Genomic DNA, 12842 nt, shown 5'->3' with positions numbered 1-12842 from the left:
TCAGGAATGTTTGGAGGATAGCCACATCCTCCAATCCACCCTTCAAGGGCTCAAAGGGACAGGAGAAAGAGCGGTGCCCTGCTCTTGTCTTGACCCTGGAAGCAAGCAGCCGGTATGTGGGTGTGCTCCCAGGGAGTTGGCTCCTGAGGGCAGAGTGGGAGACCGTTCCTGGACTCACCATCTTCCTTGGTCTGGATATAGAGCACGCTGCTGCGCACCCCATCCCCAGCCTGCGTGTAGGCCAGCACCTGGACGCTGTAGTTGGTGAACTTCTCCATTCCCCGCAGCTCCACTCGCTCCCTCGTGGTGGTGACATTCTGCATCTCGCCCCACTCTGTGGAGATAGCTTCTAGTCATGAGGCTGGCCCTGCCATGCTCCCTGCCTCCCTCCCAGCCTGGGTTCAGACCTCTATTCTATAGGGGTAGGGACTAGATGGCAGCAAGGCAGCAGATCTGTCCCTAGGCCATGTCTGTCCCTAAGTGCCCAATATGTGCTGGCCTTGAACCCCAGTTGACCTTATGCGCTCTCTTTAAGAAACATTCATCTCTTTATCTCCCTGAAGCATGCACTCTCCTGCTCTCCAACTCCCCCCTTCCTTAGCCCACCGGGGACTATCATTCTGTCTCCACTAAGAGCTTCTTGTAGAACCTAAATAATTATTTAGGGAAGGTGGGCATGGTGGTGCACGCCTTTAATCCCAGCCTTCAGGAGGCTGAGGCAGGAGGATCTCTGGGACTTTGAGGCTAGCCTGGGATACCCTATCTAGTCCCACCTAGTAAGACCCTGTCTAAAAAAAGAATAGTTTGAGGGAGGTCACAGAAGCAAAAAGGAAAAAGAGGAGGGAGGGCTTCTGAGCCCCCATTGAAACGACGTGCAAGACTGGCCCAGACACAGGCTCTGTGGAGATGAGTGACTGTAGATCAACTCTCATCGGTACACTGGTAACCAGGTGCAGCAAAGAGCTCCCAGCACTGCCCAGGCTGCAGTGCAGTGTGAAGGATCCAGAGGTGAGAACACCATGCCCAGATGGGACTCAGAAGCCTGAGTACAGGAAGCAGGGCAGACCTCTCTGGGGTACTTAGCAAGACCTAGGAAGAGGGCAGCTTGACCAACAGCCTGGCCAGCTGTCTTTGGAGAGTAGAGGGGCCAATGCCTTCTCTGAGAGCTGTTGCCTTGGAAAAGAGCAAAAGAGCAAGCAAGTTCTGCAAGGATCGTTACACTGACACCATGTAAGGGTCACACTTTTCTTTTGAGACAGGATCTCACAATGTAGCTCTGGCTGCCTCTGCCTCCCGAGTGCAGGACTTAAATACATGCACCACCATACTTGGCTGGCAGGGTGGGCCGGGATCTCATATCAAAAGGACTTGGGAAACATTCAGGGGTTGAGCCCTAAGCTTTGGTAGGAGAAAATGGATCAGGGATGTCCTTCCAGCAGAATCCAGGCTGGGAGGGAGACAGCTGTGACCTGGATAGGTCCTCCGGAAGGGAGGGTGCAGGAGTCTGAGAGGCAGAATGTTTGGGACTAGGCTACAAACTCATCACAGGCTCCTGTGCTTCACTGAGGAAAGCTTGTGTGTGCACAGCTGGGGATGCAGGCCTCTGGATCTGCATCCTACAGACTTCCTGGCTGCCGGAAGACCTTTGTGCATACCACTGGGCTTGAGAGTGATGCATTTGTTGGGGTTCCACAGACCTGCCTGCATCTGTGGCAGAGAAGGCATCCTGAAGGCATCTCTTCCACTTGTTCCTCACTGTCTTCACTCTACTGTGAGCTCTGCCCCACCCCTCATAGGACTTGGGTTGCTGATGGCAAAAACTCACATCTTACTACCCACCTAACTCCATCAGGGTTTGGCCAAGGGGCAGCTTCTCTACGTTTGGTTAAGCCTGTTTCCTCTCTCACCCCTCCAAGCCTAGATGATAACAGCTTCCTGAAGGTACCAATTCTGGCCACCCTCTCTCCTCCCCAATCCACTGAAAGTAACCCCTACACACACACACACACACACACACACACACACACACACACACACACACACACCCTCACCAGGGAGGTGACCATGTGCATGACCTCGACCCTCATCTGGCTCTCGCCCTAGGCCAACAAGGACACATGCAAGTGGACTCTCACTGTCACACCACACCCTTGTGGCCTCCACATGTGTGCAGAGGGGCTGTGCTTGCACTTGACTGCTGGAAGCTGTTCAACCCTAACCCAGCCTGGAGTGGATCCCAAGGAATGTGAGTCTGTCAGCCTAGACCCAGCCATTAATCCCAGAAGACTCACCCCCATCAACGTAGAGTGACCAGAAGATGACCCGGTAGCCTTTGAGGACACCATTGAGGGTGCTTCGTGGGGGCTCCGACCAAGAGATGACAGCCACATCAGAAGTGATGGACAGGGCTCGGACATTCTCTGGGGGTTGGCTGGGCACTGCAAAGGGTGGCAGGAATCAACAGCTAGTCAGGGTACGAGTGACAATATAACGTACGCATTTCATACTGGGTCCTAGTTGCTTGATCACGGGGATGTAGACTTAGACAAGCAGAGGGACTGTCTGAATCAGAGGTCTGGGAGTTGGGCTGCCATTCAAGTCTCCTCTGCTTCAGTCTGAAGCAGCTAGATATCTCTCCAATCTCACTCTACCCTGGTTATTTGGTGCAAGGTGGTCTAGGTTCTGTTAGATTCCAGGGAAGGGGATGAACTTGGGCATAGTTCCAGCAACTCTTCAGTAGGCCATGACAGTCAGTGAGCCCACAAGATGAGTGTGGTAGCTTGGGAGGTCAATCAAGTCCCAGGGTGGTTGTAACTTAGAATCTAGCAGAGGGCTGCCAGCCTCTCCCTCGATGCTCACTGACCATAGATGATCTGAAGCCAGGCCTAGCCTGGGATTCCTGCATTCTGGGGCTAAGCTTAAGGGAAAGTGAAAAAGAAAGGGGATCTCAATGGACCCTGACATGAGCTTGGAAAGCTCCCACAGAGATCTCCAGGACGTCTGGTCCCATTACTCCTTGTCTCAGCTCTACCTAGGACATGCTTAAACATCTGGATGTCCCAAAACCACAGTGTGAGGCCAGCTTGGGTGACCTGTGTGCCCTTGACTCTGATAGGAGCCTTCTGTGGTTCTTGAGTCCCCTGTCCTGGGTTAACTGCGTGCTGCTTGCCCTTTCTCACAGTGGGAGCAAAGCTCTGGGGTTAGCTCTGCTAAGAGTTTCCGAGGAGCCAGGACAGAGTGAAAGAGCGGGCCTGCTCTGCCGTGAATGGGAGAAAGGAGGCAGAGGCTGGAGGGAAGGTAATTAGATCCCGTTGCCCCACAAGAGGCAACTCTAATTTTTATGAGCATTTAAATGATAATACATCATCCTAACGATCCTCTTTGAGAGTGATTATTGTTTCATATTACTTAGGTGTAAAAATATAAGCACCATGTAATTAGGGACCCAGTGTAATAAACTAATACAGATCGCCCGTTCGAACAAAATGAAGGTAATACAATTATGGAAAAGACACTCTTGCTAAGGCAGGGGCCCTTGAATACCCCAGGAGGAGTGCTAATATTGCCAGAAAACGATCAGGATCTGACAGGCTAACGAGGGCCTTAATTAAGTATGAAAAACTGCGGAGCAAATGCACGTGGAAACTTTCTTCCCCGTCTCCTCCTCTGTTTTGAAAAGGGCTCCACAGCCCGCACTGAGCTCCCTGTGGAAACTCCAAGGGCCTTGTGCATGAGAGGGATCTTGTCCTCCCCTGAGGTCCTGGCCTAGACTTCTTGAGAGATGAGGAACGAAGGATGGGATTTTAGGGTTGGCGGCTGGCCTGGGCTCTGGGTTTGGACAGTTGGTTCAGCAGACCTTCCTGGGGCATGTTGTATCCAGACTTGCTCCCAAGCACAGGGGAAGCCGATGGGACAGAAAGAGTACAGCCTCATAATCGGGCTCGGATATTAATCATAGCTGTTGGAGTACTAGGTAGGGAACTTCATTGCTGCCAGTCATGTGAATTTGACCCAGCTGTGGTACGTATGGGTATTCCATGGACCACAAGCAGCGTCCCAATCCCCATCACCATCATCATGGAGTCTCTGCTACACAGAGCTCTTGGGTCCAGCAAACACTGAAGGCTTCTAGGGAGTGCTGTGGGAACTTCTGGTGCTCCTTACCCTGGCCAGGCTTGTGGTCAGTGTCTGGAGAAACTTGGGCGGAGAGGATGGGGGAGCTGGGGCAGTGTGGCTGTGCTCCTTCGGGCTCTGCAACTCTCTGCTCTCTGTCAGCCTTCCTTTTTCCTTTTCCCCACTCAGATCTGGGGTCTATCCCATTCCAAAACTCAGCTGTGTCCTAGACCAGTGAGGAGGTTCTGGGGATGGAGTCCGAAAATCAAGATTTGAAAGCCCCAGATAGCTTCTACCTTTAGCCAAGGTTCAGAATAGTGGGTACAGTTTCTCCAGTGTTCCTGGCCTGACTCTCCCTCTCAGGGGGCAGGGAACTAAACTTGAAGAGAGGTAGAGGGAGGAGAGAGTACACCTACGCTTAGGGCCTGGCTCATCAATGTTGGGATGCTTGAGTTTTGTAGTAAGGTGCATCCCCCCTTCTGGGTGAAGTAGACTCAAGATTCAGACAGTTTCCACTCTCATCCCCTCACTTTGAAGATTCTTCTGCATCTCCTTTGTTCTGCTTTCTTGGTGTGTGTGTGTGTGTGTGTGTGTGTGTGTGTGTGTGTGTGTGTGTGTGGTGACTGCCTGTTTCCTCCTCTGGAGGCATCCAGATCTTATCTCTTATCTCAACACAATGCATGATCAGGCCCCAGCTGCTGTTGTCTTTCCTGTGTGCGGACAGGATGAATGTTCCTGTTCTCCCCCAAGTCTGGAGAATATGTACCCCTTCGTTTACCATCAGACTGTGTCACATTTCAAGTTATCAGGGTGTTACAATCTATCTATCTATCTATCTATCTATCTATCTATCTATCTATCTATATCTACCTACCTACCTATCTACTACCTACCTACCTACTTATTTTGAGACAAGTCCTCACTGTGTATTACTGGCTGACCTGGAAATTACTGCGTAGATCAGGATGGCTTTGATCTCACAGAGATCTGCCTGCCTCTGCCTCCTGAGTGCTGGGACTGAAGATGTGTGCCACCTCCAGCAGAGGGTTTTTAAGAACCAGGCTCTAAATTCTTCTGCCATTTGACTGTTAGATCCATAGTCTCTTTTACACCCTTAAAACAGACCGGGGATGGATTCTAGCTTAGAAAGACAGCTGTAACTTGGCTCTTCTCTCTCTCTCTCTCTCTCTCTCTCTCTCTCTCTCTCTCTCTCTCTCTCTCTCTCTCTCTCTCTCTCTCTCTCTCTCTCTCTTTCTCTCTTTCAAGACAGGGTTTCTCTGTGTAGGTTTGGAGCCTGTCCTGGAACTCACTTGTAGACAAGGCTGTCCTGGAACTCACAGAAATCTGCCTTCCTCTGCCTCCTGAGTGCTGAGATTAAAGGCGTGCACCACCATCGCCTGGCCCTTTCTCTACTTTTCAAAAGAGAAACTGGGCCCAGAATGAGGGGAAAATCTTGGTCAGAGGCTAGGGGATCAGAAAAATGGGAGAGATACAGGGATGGAGAGACATGGATAGACAGGCTGATGTCCTACAGACAGGCTAAGAGGCAGAGCATCAGCAAGTGAGAGATAGAGAGTGGCCACAGGGGCTGATGCTGTATTTGTTGAGTGGACCAGGCCCCTCGAGAGCAATGGGCAAGAGGAGATGGGCTGGAAAGTGTGTTGGTTTTTTTTTTTGTCAGCTTGATGCAAACTAGAGTCATCTGGGAAGGGAGAAGCTCAGCTGAGAAACTGTTTTCACCAATTTGGCATGTCATCAAGAATTTGGAGCATTTTCTTAATTAGTGGCTGATGAGGGAGGGCCCAGCCCACCGTAAGCAATGCCACCTCTGGGCAGGTGATCCTGGGCTGCACTAGAAAGCAGGTTGAGTTAGTCACAGAGATACAGCCAGGAAGCAGTGTTCCCCCATGGCCTCTGCTTCCGTTCATCTCCTGGGATCCTGCTTTGAGTTCCTGTTCTGACTTCCCTCAGTGATGCAGTGTGACCCGTAAGTGTAAGATGAATAAGCCCTTTCTCCCTCAAGTTGCTTTTGGTCAGTGTTTTATCACAGCCACAGAGCAAACAAGATCACCCATGAAGCTCGCGTTGCCCACAGGGTCAATGTAGACCCAGGCCCTGGGTCTGTCTGAATCTGACCCCATGCTTCCAACCCCGTGTCCGCCCTTACCATCCTCCAAGGTGGTGGCATTGATCTCACTGGATGAGGGTCCTGTGCCCGCCCGGTTGAAGGCCTGAACCACCACACCGTACTGAGCAAACTTCTTGAGGTTATCCAGGGTGTAGACCTCACTGTCCCCGGTGGCTTTCATCTCCACGATGCTGTACTGTCCGTTGCTGCCAGGGCTGTTCTCCCTGTAGCCAATCTGGTACCCCCGGATGACTCCATTCTGTAGCTCCTTCTTTGGTGCCTGTAGGCCAGGGGAAGGGAGGATGAAGACGGTGACACTCTGAGATGATTTTGTTCTTAAAGCCAAGGACACATCATTCGTCTGACTATCCCTTTGGGTTTCTGTTTCACTTGGATTGAATCCCGAGGTCCTTGTCATGGCTATCTGGCCCTCTGTGACCACGACACTTAGATGCTGACCCATCTTCTCACATAACCCTGTATGCTGTTCTTGCCAGCCTCATGACTGTCCCCACTGTGGTCCTTCTCCTCTGTCATGTTCTTATGAGACAGCCCTTAGCTGTTGGTGGGTTGTTCTGGCCTCTGTCCAGAGGCCTGGTTTTCCCCCCATGGCTTCTTACAGTCTGTAGAGTTTACCTATATGTTTGAAAGTCTGCCGCAACACAACCTAATGTCACAAAGGTGAGGAGTATTGACTCTTTGTACTGTCGTGTCTCTGCGTCTGTAATGGTGCCTGACACAGAGTGGGCCCTGAGTACATACTTAGTGTAAGTATGCATGTATGTATCAATAAACAGGGACATTACTTGTATGCTCAGGGGCCTAGAATTGGAACCTCAGGCAAAAGTGATCTGAAGGAGAGAGATGTGAGCAATGAATTTAAATGAAGGGAAGTGTCCTGTGAGTCCTATGATTCCTGTTCACAATACTGGTGATGGTCATTACTGATAAAACGATGTGGAAAAATCAGAACCCAGCTTCACTATGATTCCTGTTCACACACTGGGATGATCATTACTGATAAAACGATGTGGAAAATCAGAACCCAGCTTCACTGCTGGCAGGAATGTCAAGTGCTATAACGACAGTACAAGCAACCTGGCTATTTCTCAATCATACCATATGGTCCATGTGATCGTACAATCCAACTTCTGGGTATAAACCTCAAAGGACTGAAAGCCGGGACTCTGTTACTTCATATCCATGTCCACAGCAGCATTATTCACAAGAGATGAATGAATCAGCGAGATGTGGCATGTTCACACAGTGGAATATTATGCATCAGTAAAGGAGTGAAAAGCTGACATTGGGCTCAGACATTGCACTGGGTGAAATAAGCCAGTCACAAAAGACAGGCACCATAAAGTCCCCATTACAGAGGGCTGTGGACTAGGTGAATTCACAGAAATAGAAAACGGGAGTTTCTAGGGGATGGGATGAGGGGACATAGAGTTCAGTTTAGGTGATTGGTAAGTACTGAAAATGGTTCATGGTGTTGGGTACACACCTCTATGAATGCCCTAATTGGCATGAAACTGTATTCTTTTTTAAATTAACAAAAATGGCGTGTGTGTGTGTGTGTGTGTGTGTGTGTGTGTGTGTGTGTGTGTGTGTGTGTATGTGAAGGTATGTGCACACATAGAGACCTCAGATTGCCATCAGGTGTCCGCCTCTGTCACTCTACCTTACTTTTGAGATAGGATCTCTCACTGGTTGTTCTGGAGCTTGCTGTTTTGACTAAACCCAGGACCCTCTTGACTCTGCTCCCCAGTACTGGGGTTGCAGATGCATTGGAACATCAGGCTTCTACATGCCTGGGTCTTCATGGTAACCCAGCAAGCACTTTACCCTGTAAGCCATCTCTCCAGCCTCTAGAGCAGCACTCTTAAACATGGCTATAAGGTATATGTTTTCTATTAAAAAAACTCCTGAAGATAAAGACAAAACTTAAACAAAGAGTGCTTGACTTCTGCCTGGCCCAGGTCCTTTGGGAGCAGGCTGGGTTGTCCCGAGACACAGTGACCAAGGGTGGAGGCGTGATGAGGAGGAGGCCTGAGGGCAGCCCGTAGATGAAAGGTCAGAGATGTCAAGAGGATGCTGGTGGGGAGTGAAGGACCAATCCCATAGGACCAGAAGAACAGAGCAGAGAATGCTCTACCAGCATGGGAAATGTTTTCACCCCAGGCTTGAGTCCTGATACAAGCTCTGCCACACATAATCGTGCACATATATAGGTGTCTTGAGAGAAAACATTGAAATAAGAATACTGGTACATGGCAGGAGCTTATAGGACCTATGTCCCACCTCCAAGTATGTGAAGTACTATAAACACACGTTCAGATCCTTCCGAATGCGCATCCTAATCCCCACATCTGCCCATGGCCAGACATAGTTAGATCCACAAATAGAAACTGGCTTCTTTAGGGACTGGGCCTGCCCGTCTTTAAATTGAGATAGAAAAGCCACCTCTGTGCATATAAAACCAGTTAGAACCAGAGTTTTGAAGACAATGCGGTTAATTTAAAAGCCCACCCTCTATTGTACTGAAAAATAGTGAGATAAAAAACAATTAAGTTGGTAAAACAGCCCCACTGTTTCTTCTAATTCAATGAATGTTTTAAATGAATTGCATTTTAAGCTCACTGTTAACTCAATAAAATTAAGTTTTTAATTTAACGTAATTGTTTTGAACCCACTAAATAGGTGTGTGCATGCCTGTAATTGACTTGACTTTTTTGCTACTGCCTGAAACGTCTCTGCACTTGGGCAGTTCTGTGCCAGTAGCCTGTGAGTGGGCAAATCTCTGCAGCTGGGGCTCGTGCAACACTCACGCACACACTTAGATACCTGTCGGAGGCACACACCCATCTTCAAGAGCACGTTAGTGCTCTGCGTACACTCTGCTATTAATGGACACAGTCACATCATCATACAATGTCACACTAATTGCACATCCAGAACTAAGTACATATGCCATGATCTGCCTCTGTACATGCCACCTAGTGCTATCTGCATCATGTTATACACATGTATGCTTGACCCAGGGCTGTTTATGTTTAGTTATGTGTCTGTGCACATAACCTTGGATTATCTATACCACAATAGATACCTGTGCACATCACCCAGGGCCATCTATGCCAGGATATATGCTTATACACAAGGCCACAGCCACATATACTGGCAGAAGCCCAGGGCAAACACTCAGGTACTCCTGGTCTACATATATAGTTCACAAATTTATACAAATCTTGACATATCTTCCCCCCTCTGTCACTCACATTTTTCTCTTTTTCATTCCACATCTCCCTCCCTCCCAAACATACACACTCAAGGGATTTAAATCAATCTTAACAATATTTCTCTGAAACATTAAGGAATCAATAGGGATGATTGGAAATTTATATCATAAAGCAAGGGTGATCCAACCCACAGAGAGTCTTAAAGCAGAGTGACTTATCTTTCAAGCGAATCTTTATTTTTCATTAATCTGCTCTCAGCGTTAAAAAAAAATCCCCATGAGAAGTCAGTCCCTAAATTTATTGACTTGCTGGCTCATTCTGAAGTTCTAACTTTCTAATCAATTTTATTTTTCATTATGAGACTTTGGAGAAATAAATTTGATTCTAAATTTTTATCGACCTCTGGGTCAGAGCTTTGTAGCAAACACCTGGGTGTCTTACAAGGTTCTCTGGCTCCACCTCTGGGCGATCTCCGTGTAGTCCCAAGAAATGGGTTCAGAGCTAAGATGCTGACAAGGTGGGGTGGGACTGGGCTTTACCTTCAGCTTTTGGAGAAAGCTCTGGAGCCCAGATCTGAGTCTAGAGGGCTTTTTCTAGTGGGCATGTCTGCGAGGGGTTTCTAAGACCAGGTTAATGGAGATGTGAAGACTCAACCTAAATGTGAGCGGCTCCATTTGTGGATTCCCTACTGAATGAAAAGGAGATAGTGATTTGAGCTTACTCTGCTTGCTGGCCATGCATGTGACCCTCTGTGACCTCCCCACCAAGACAAACTGAGTAAACCCAAGCCGACCCTTCCATCCTTAGCTGCTGATGTCAGATATTTTATCACAACAACAAAGCATCAGGTGGGGCCATATCCTCTGCCATTTCTCTGGGGAGGCAAGAGTCTAGGCTGCTGCTGCTGTGAGAGTGTGTGCATACACATGTGGCCTTGGCCACTGTAGGAAAATGTCTAGGCCTTTCTCACAGTCTTCCATGTTCAAGTTGACCCTCTTAAAGAACCCAGATGGAGGACAAATAGCACTTTAACTCTCTGGTTAGGAGTAAGAGTGAGGACACAACATTAGAAAGCTGATTGCCCATGACGATGAAGTCACCCCAAGCTCCACTGTCATGACTGGAATGTACCTAGAGGACCAAGGTCAGGTCCAATGAGTTTCTTTGTCCAAGAACTCTGCTCAGTAAGCTGTGGTGGGGATATGGGTCTGGGAGACCCATCTGTGTGCCTTGGTCTCTATCTTTTACCTGAGCAACTATAGGCAAATCACCTTGGATCTCTACATCCTTGCCTTCCTCAGTTGGGTGTTGATGAAAATACCTTTCCTGGTACTTTCAATTTATCATTCATAGGGGGAGGGTCAGATGAGTTTGTGTAGGAGTGAGTCCTGGGGACTGGATGCTGCAGAGTTGTGGGAAGGCATGAATGGAGCCCCTGAGGCATCTCTTCTTTCGAGGGACAGAGAACAGAGATAGAGTTCCCTAGGAGCACCTTGAATCTTGGTTCTGCTCATCTCTTGGCTCATCAGTGGAGTCTCCTCTAAGACATCCTTAAGTGGTAGCTGCCTCTGCTGCCTGAGTTCTCAGCCCCTTAGTGCTGGTCACAGTGCACACTGATCATTGACATCTTTTCTCTGAAGATTCCCAAGCCTAGAAGACCAGCTAATAGTTTTCACTGTCTCCAAAACAATCCTGGGATAGAGAGATGGCTTAGTGGATGAAGATACTTGCTGCTAAGTTTGATGGTTTGATTTGTATCCCAAGGACCCATGAAGTAGAAGAGAACTGACCCCTGCCCTCTGCATGTGTGTTGCTTGACACATGAGTGTGCATGCATTTGTGTGTAGGAGCACACACACACACACACACAAACACACAGGAAACACACAGGCACACAGACACACAGGCAAACACACGGGCAAACACACAGGCACAGACACACACACATACACAGACACACACACACATACACACACACACACACACCCTCTGATTTTACCTTGATATTTTAGTAGGAGAACTTTGCACAAAGTCAAACCCAATTCCTACCCTTTTATACCACATTGGGTTTAAGGATTGACTGGTAAGTGGGCAGAACCACACTGGCACTGTCAAATTCTTCATCTCATTTTTTGCCAGGGTGAAAGAGAGCAAGGCTTGAGAAGGGACCTTCGCTTTACCTTTCTCTCCTCCCACCCTTGAAATGCCACTGGACCTAATGAGAAAGTAGGCATGGGTATCATATGACAAGAGATTAGAGAGCCTGACGAATTCACAGGTGTATCCAAGAGGGCCAGGCAAGATGGGATCTCACTTACCTTCCAGGTCACTTGGATGCTCTGTGAAGTCACTGGTTGGAGGGTGACATCCATAGGGGGCCCATCGGGAGCTGGGTACACAGAAGAAGCAACACTGAGTCACATCCTGGCAGAGGAAACAATCCTGTGTCCTCATGTCAACCTGGAGGACTGCTGAAGGGGGAGAAGCAGCTGATCTTCAGAGTGGGGCATGGCAGTTGTTACTCTGTGATCGTTTGTAACATTGCACACAGATGACTTAGGAATGTTTCAGCATCATTTTGTTTTACAATAACACAAGAGAAATCATGTTTAAATTTTTATTAAAAATCTGGGTCTATGCCAGATAGTGGTAGCACATGCCTTTAATTCTAGTACTAGAGAGGCAGAAGCAGGTGGATCTCCGTGAGTTCAAGGCCAGCCTGGTCTACATAGTGAGTTTCAGGACAGCTAGGTACACAGACAAACCCTGTCTCAAAAAACTGATCCAAACCAAACCAAAACAAAATCTGGGACTAGGTGAATAGCCCCGTCAGGTGTTTGATTTGCAACTTTGAGGACCTGAGTTCCATCCCCAGAAACCATGTAAGAAAATCTGAGTGTAGTGGCATGCACTCATAACTCCAACACTAGGCAGGTAGAAGGTAGATCCTTGGGATTGCTGGTTAGCCAGCTTAGTCTGCTTGGCAGATTTTAGGACAGTCATAGACTTTTGTCTCAAAAAAAAAAAGATGGACAGTCCTAGTGAACAACACTGAAGTCTGTCCTCTGACCTCTACATACACACATATACTAGGGCATGGGCACCCCTGCCGCCCCATGACAAAGGTCAATGGCCCAGGGGACCCAGACTCCTTGCCAGTGAATTTTTTTCTTTTCCATATAGCCTGGCACCCTGGGAAGCAGGGCAGGACCATGGACAGCTCCCGAAAGCCACCCGGCAAACAGAGCAAAAACAATAAAACGGTAAAACGAAAACAATCCCTGCCTTCTCAAAAATCTCTGACCTCTTACGATTCATAAAATGAATTTCCTGAGGGTTGGTAGAGGCTCCAAATATCCGTG

General features: G+C 48.4%; 1 protein-coding gene across 2 annotated transcripts in view; it reads right to left on the bottom strand.

The window, feature by feature from the left end:
- Dscaml1 (DS cell adhesion molecule like 1) overlaps nt 1-12842 on the bottom strand; it is a 322600-nt gene that overhangs the window by 25936 nt on the left and 283822 nt on the right. For both annotated transcript variants that reach the window (XM_013113019.3, XM_013113020.3), the window contains 4 exons: nt 11799-11869; nt 6281-6521; nt 2292-2438; nt 179-334 (listed from right to left, as the gene is read on the bottom strand). In XM_013113019.3, the coding sequence (XP_012968473.2) occupies nt 179-334; nt 2292-2438; nt 6281-6521; nt 11799-11869 (615 nt within the window). The remainder of the gene's footprint in view (nt 1-178; nt 335-2291; nt 2439-6280; nt 6522-11798; nt 11870-12842) is intronic.

The sequence above is a fragment of the Mesocricetus auratus genome, unplaced genomic scaffold (genome assembly GCF_017639785.1).
Source record: "Mesocricetus auratus isolate SY011 unplaced genomic scaffold, BCM_Maur_2.0 Super-Scaffold_100022, whole genome shotgun sequence".
NCBI lineage: Eukaryota > Metazoa > Chordata > Mammalia > Rodentia > Cricetidae > Mesocricetus > Mesocricetus auratus.
Note: the sequence above shows the minus strand (reverse complement) of the source record. Positions and strands in the feature narration are given on the sequence as shown.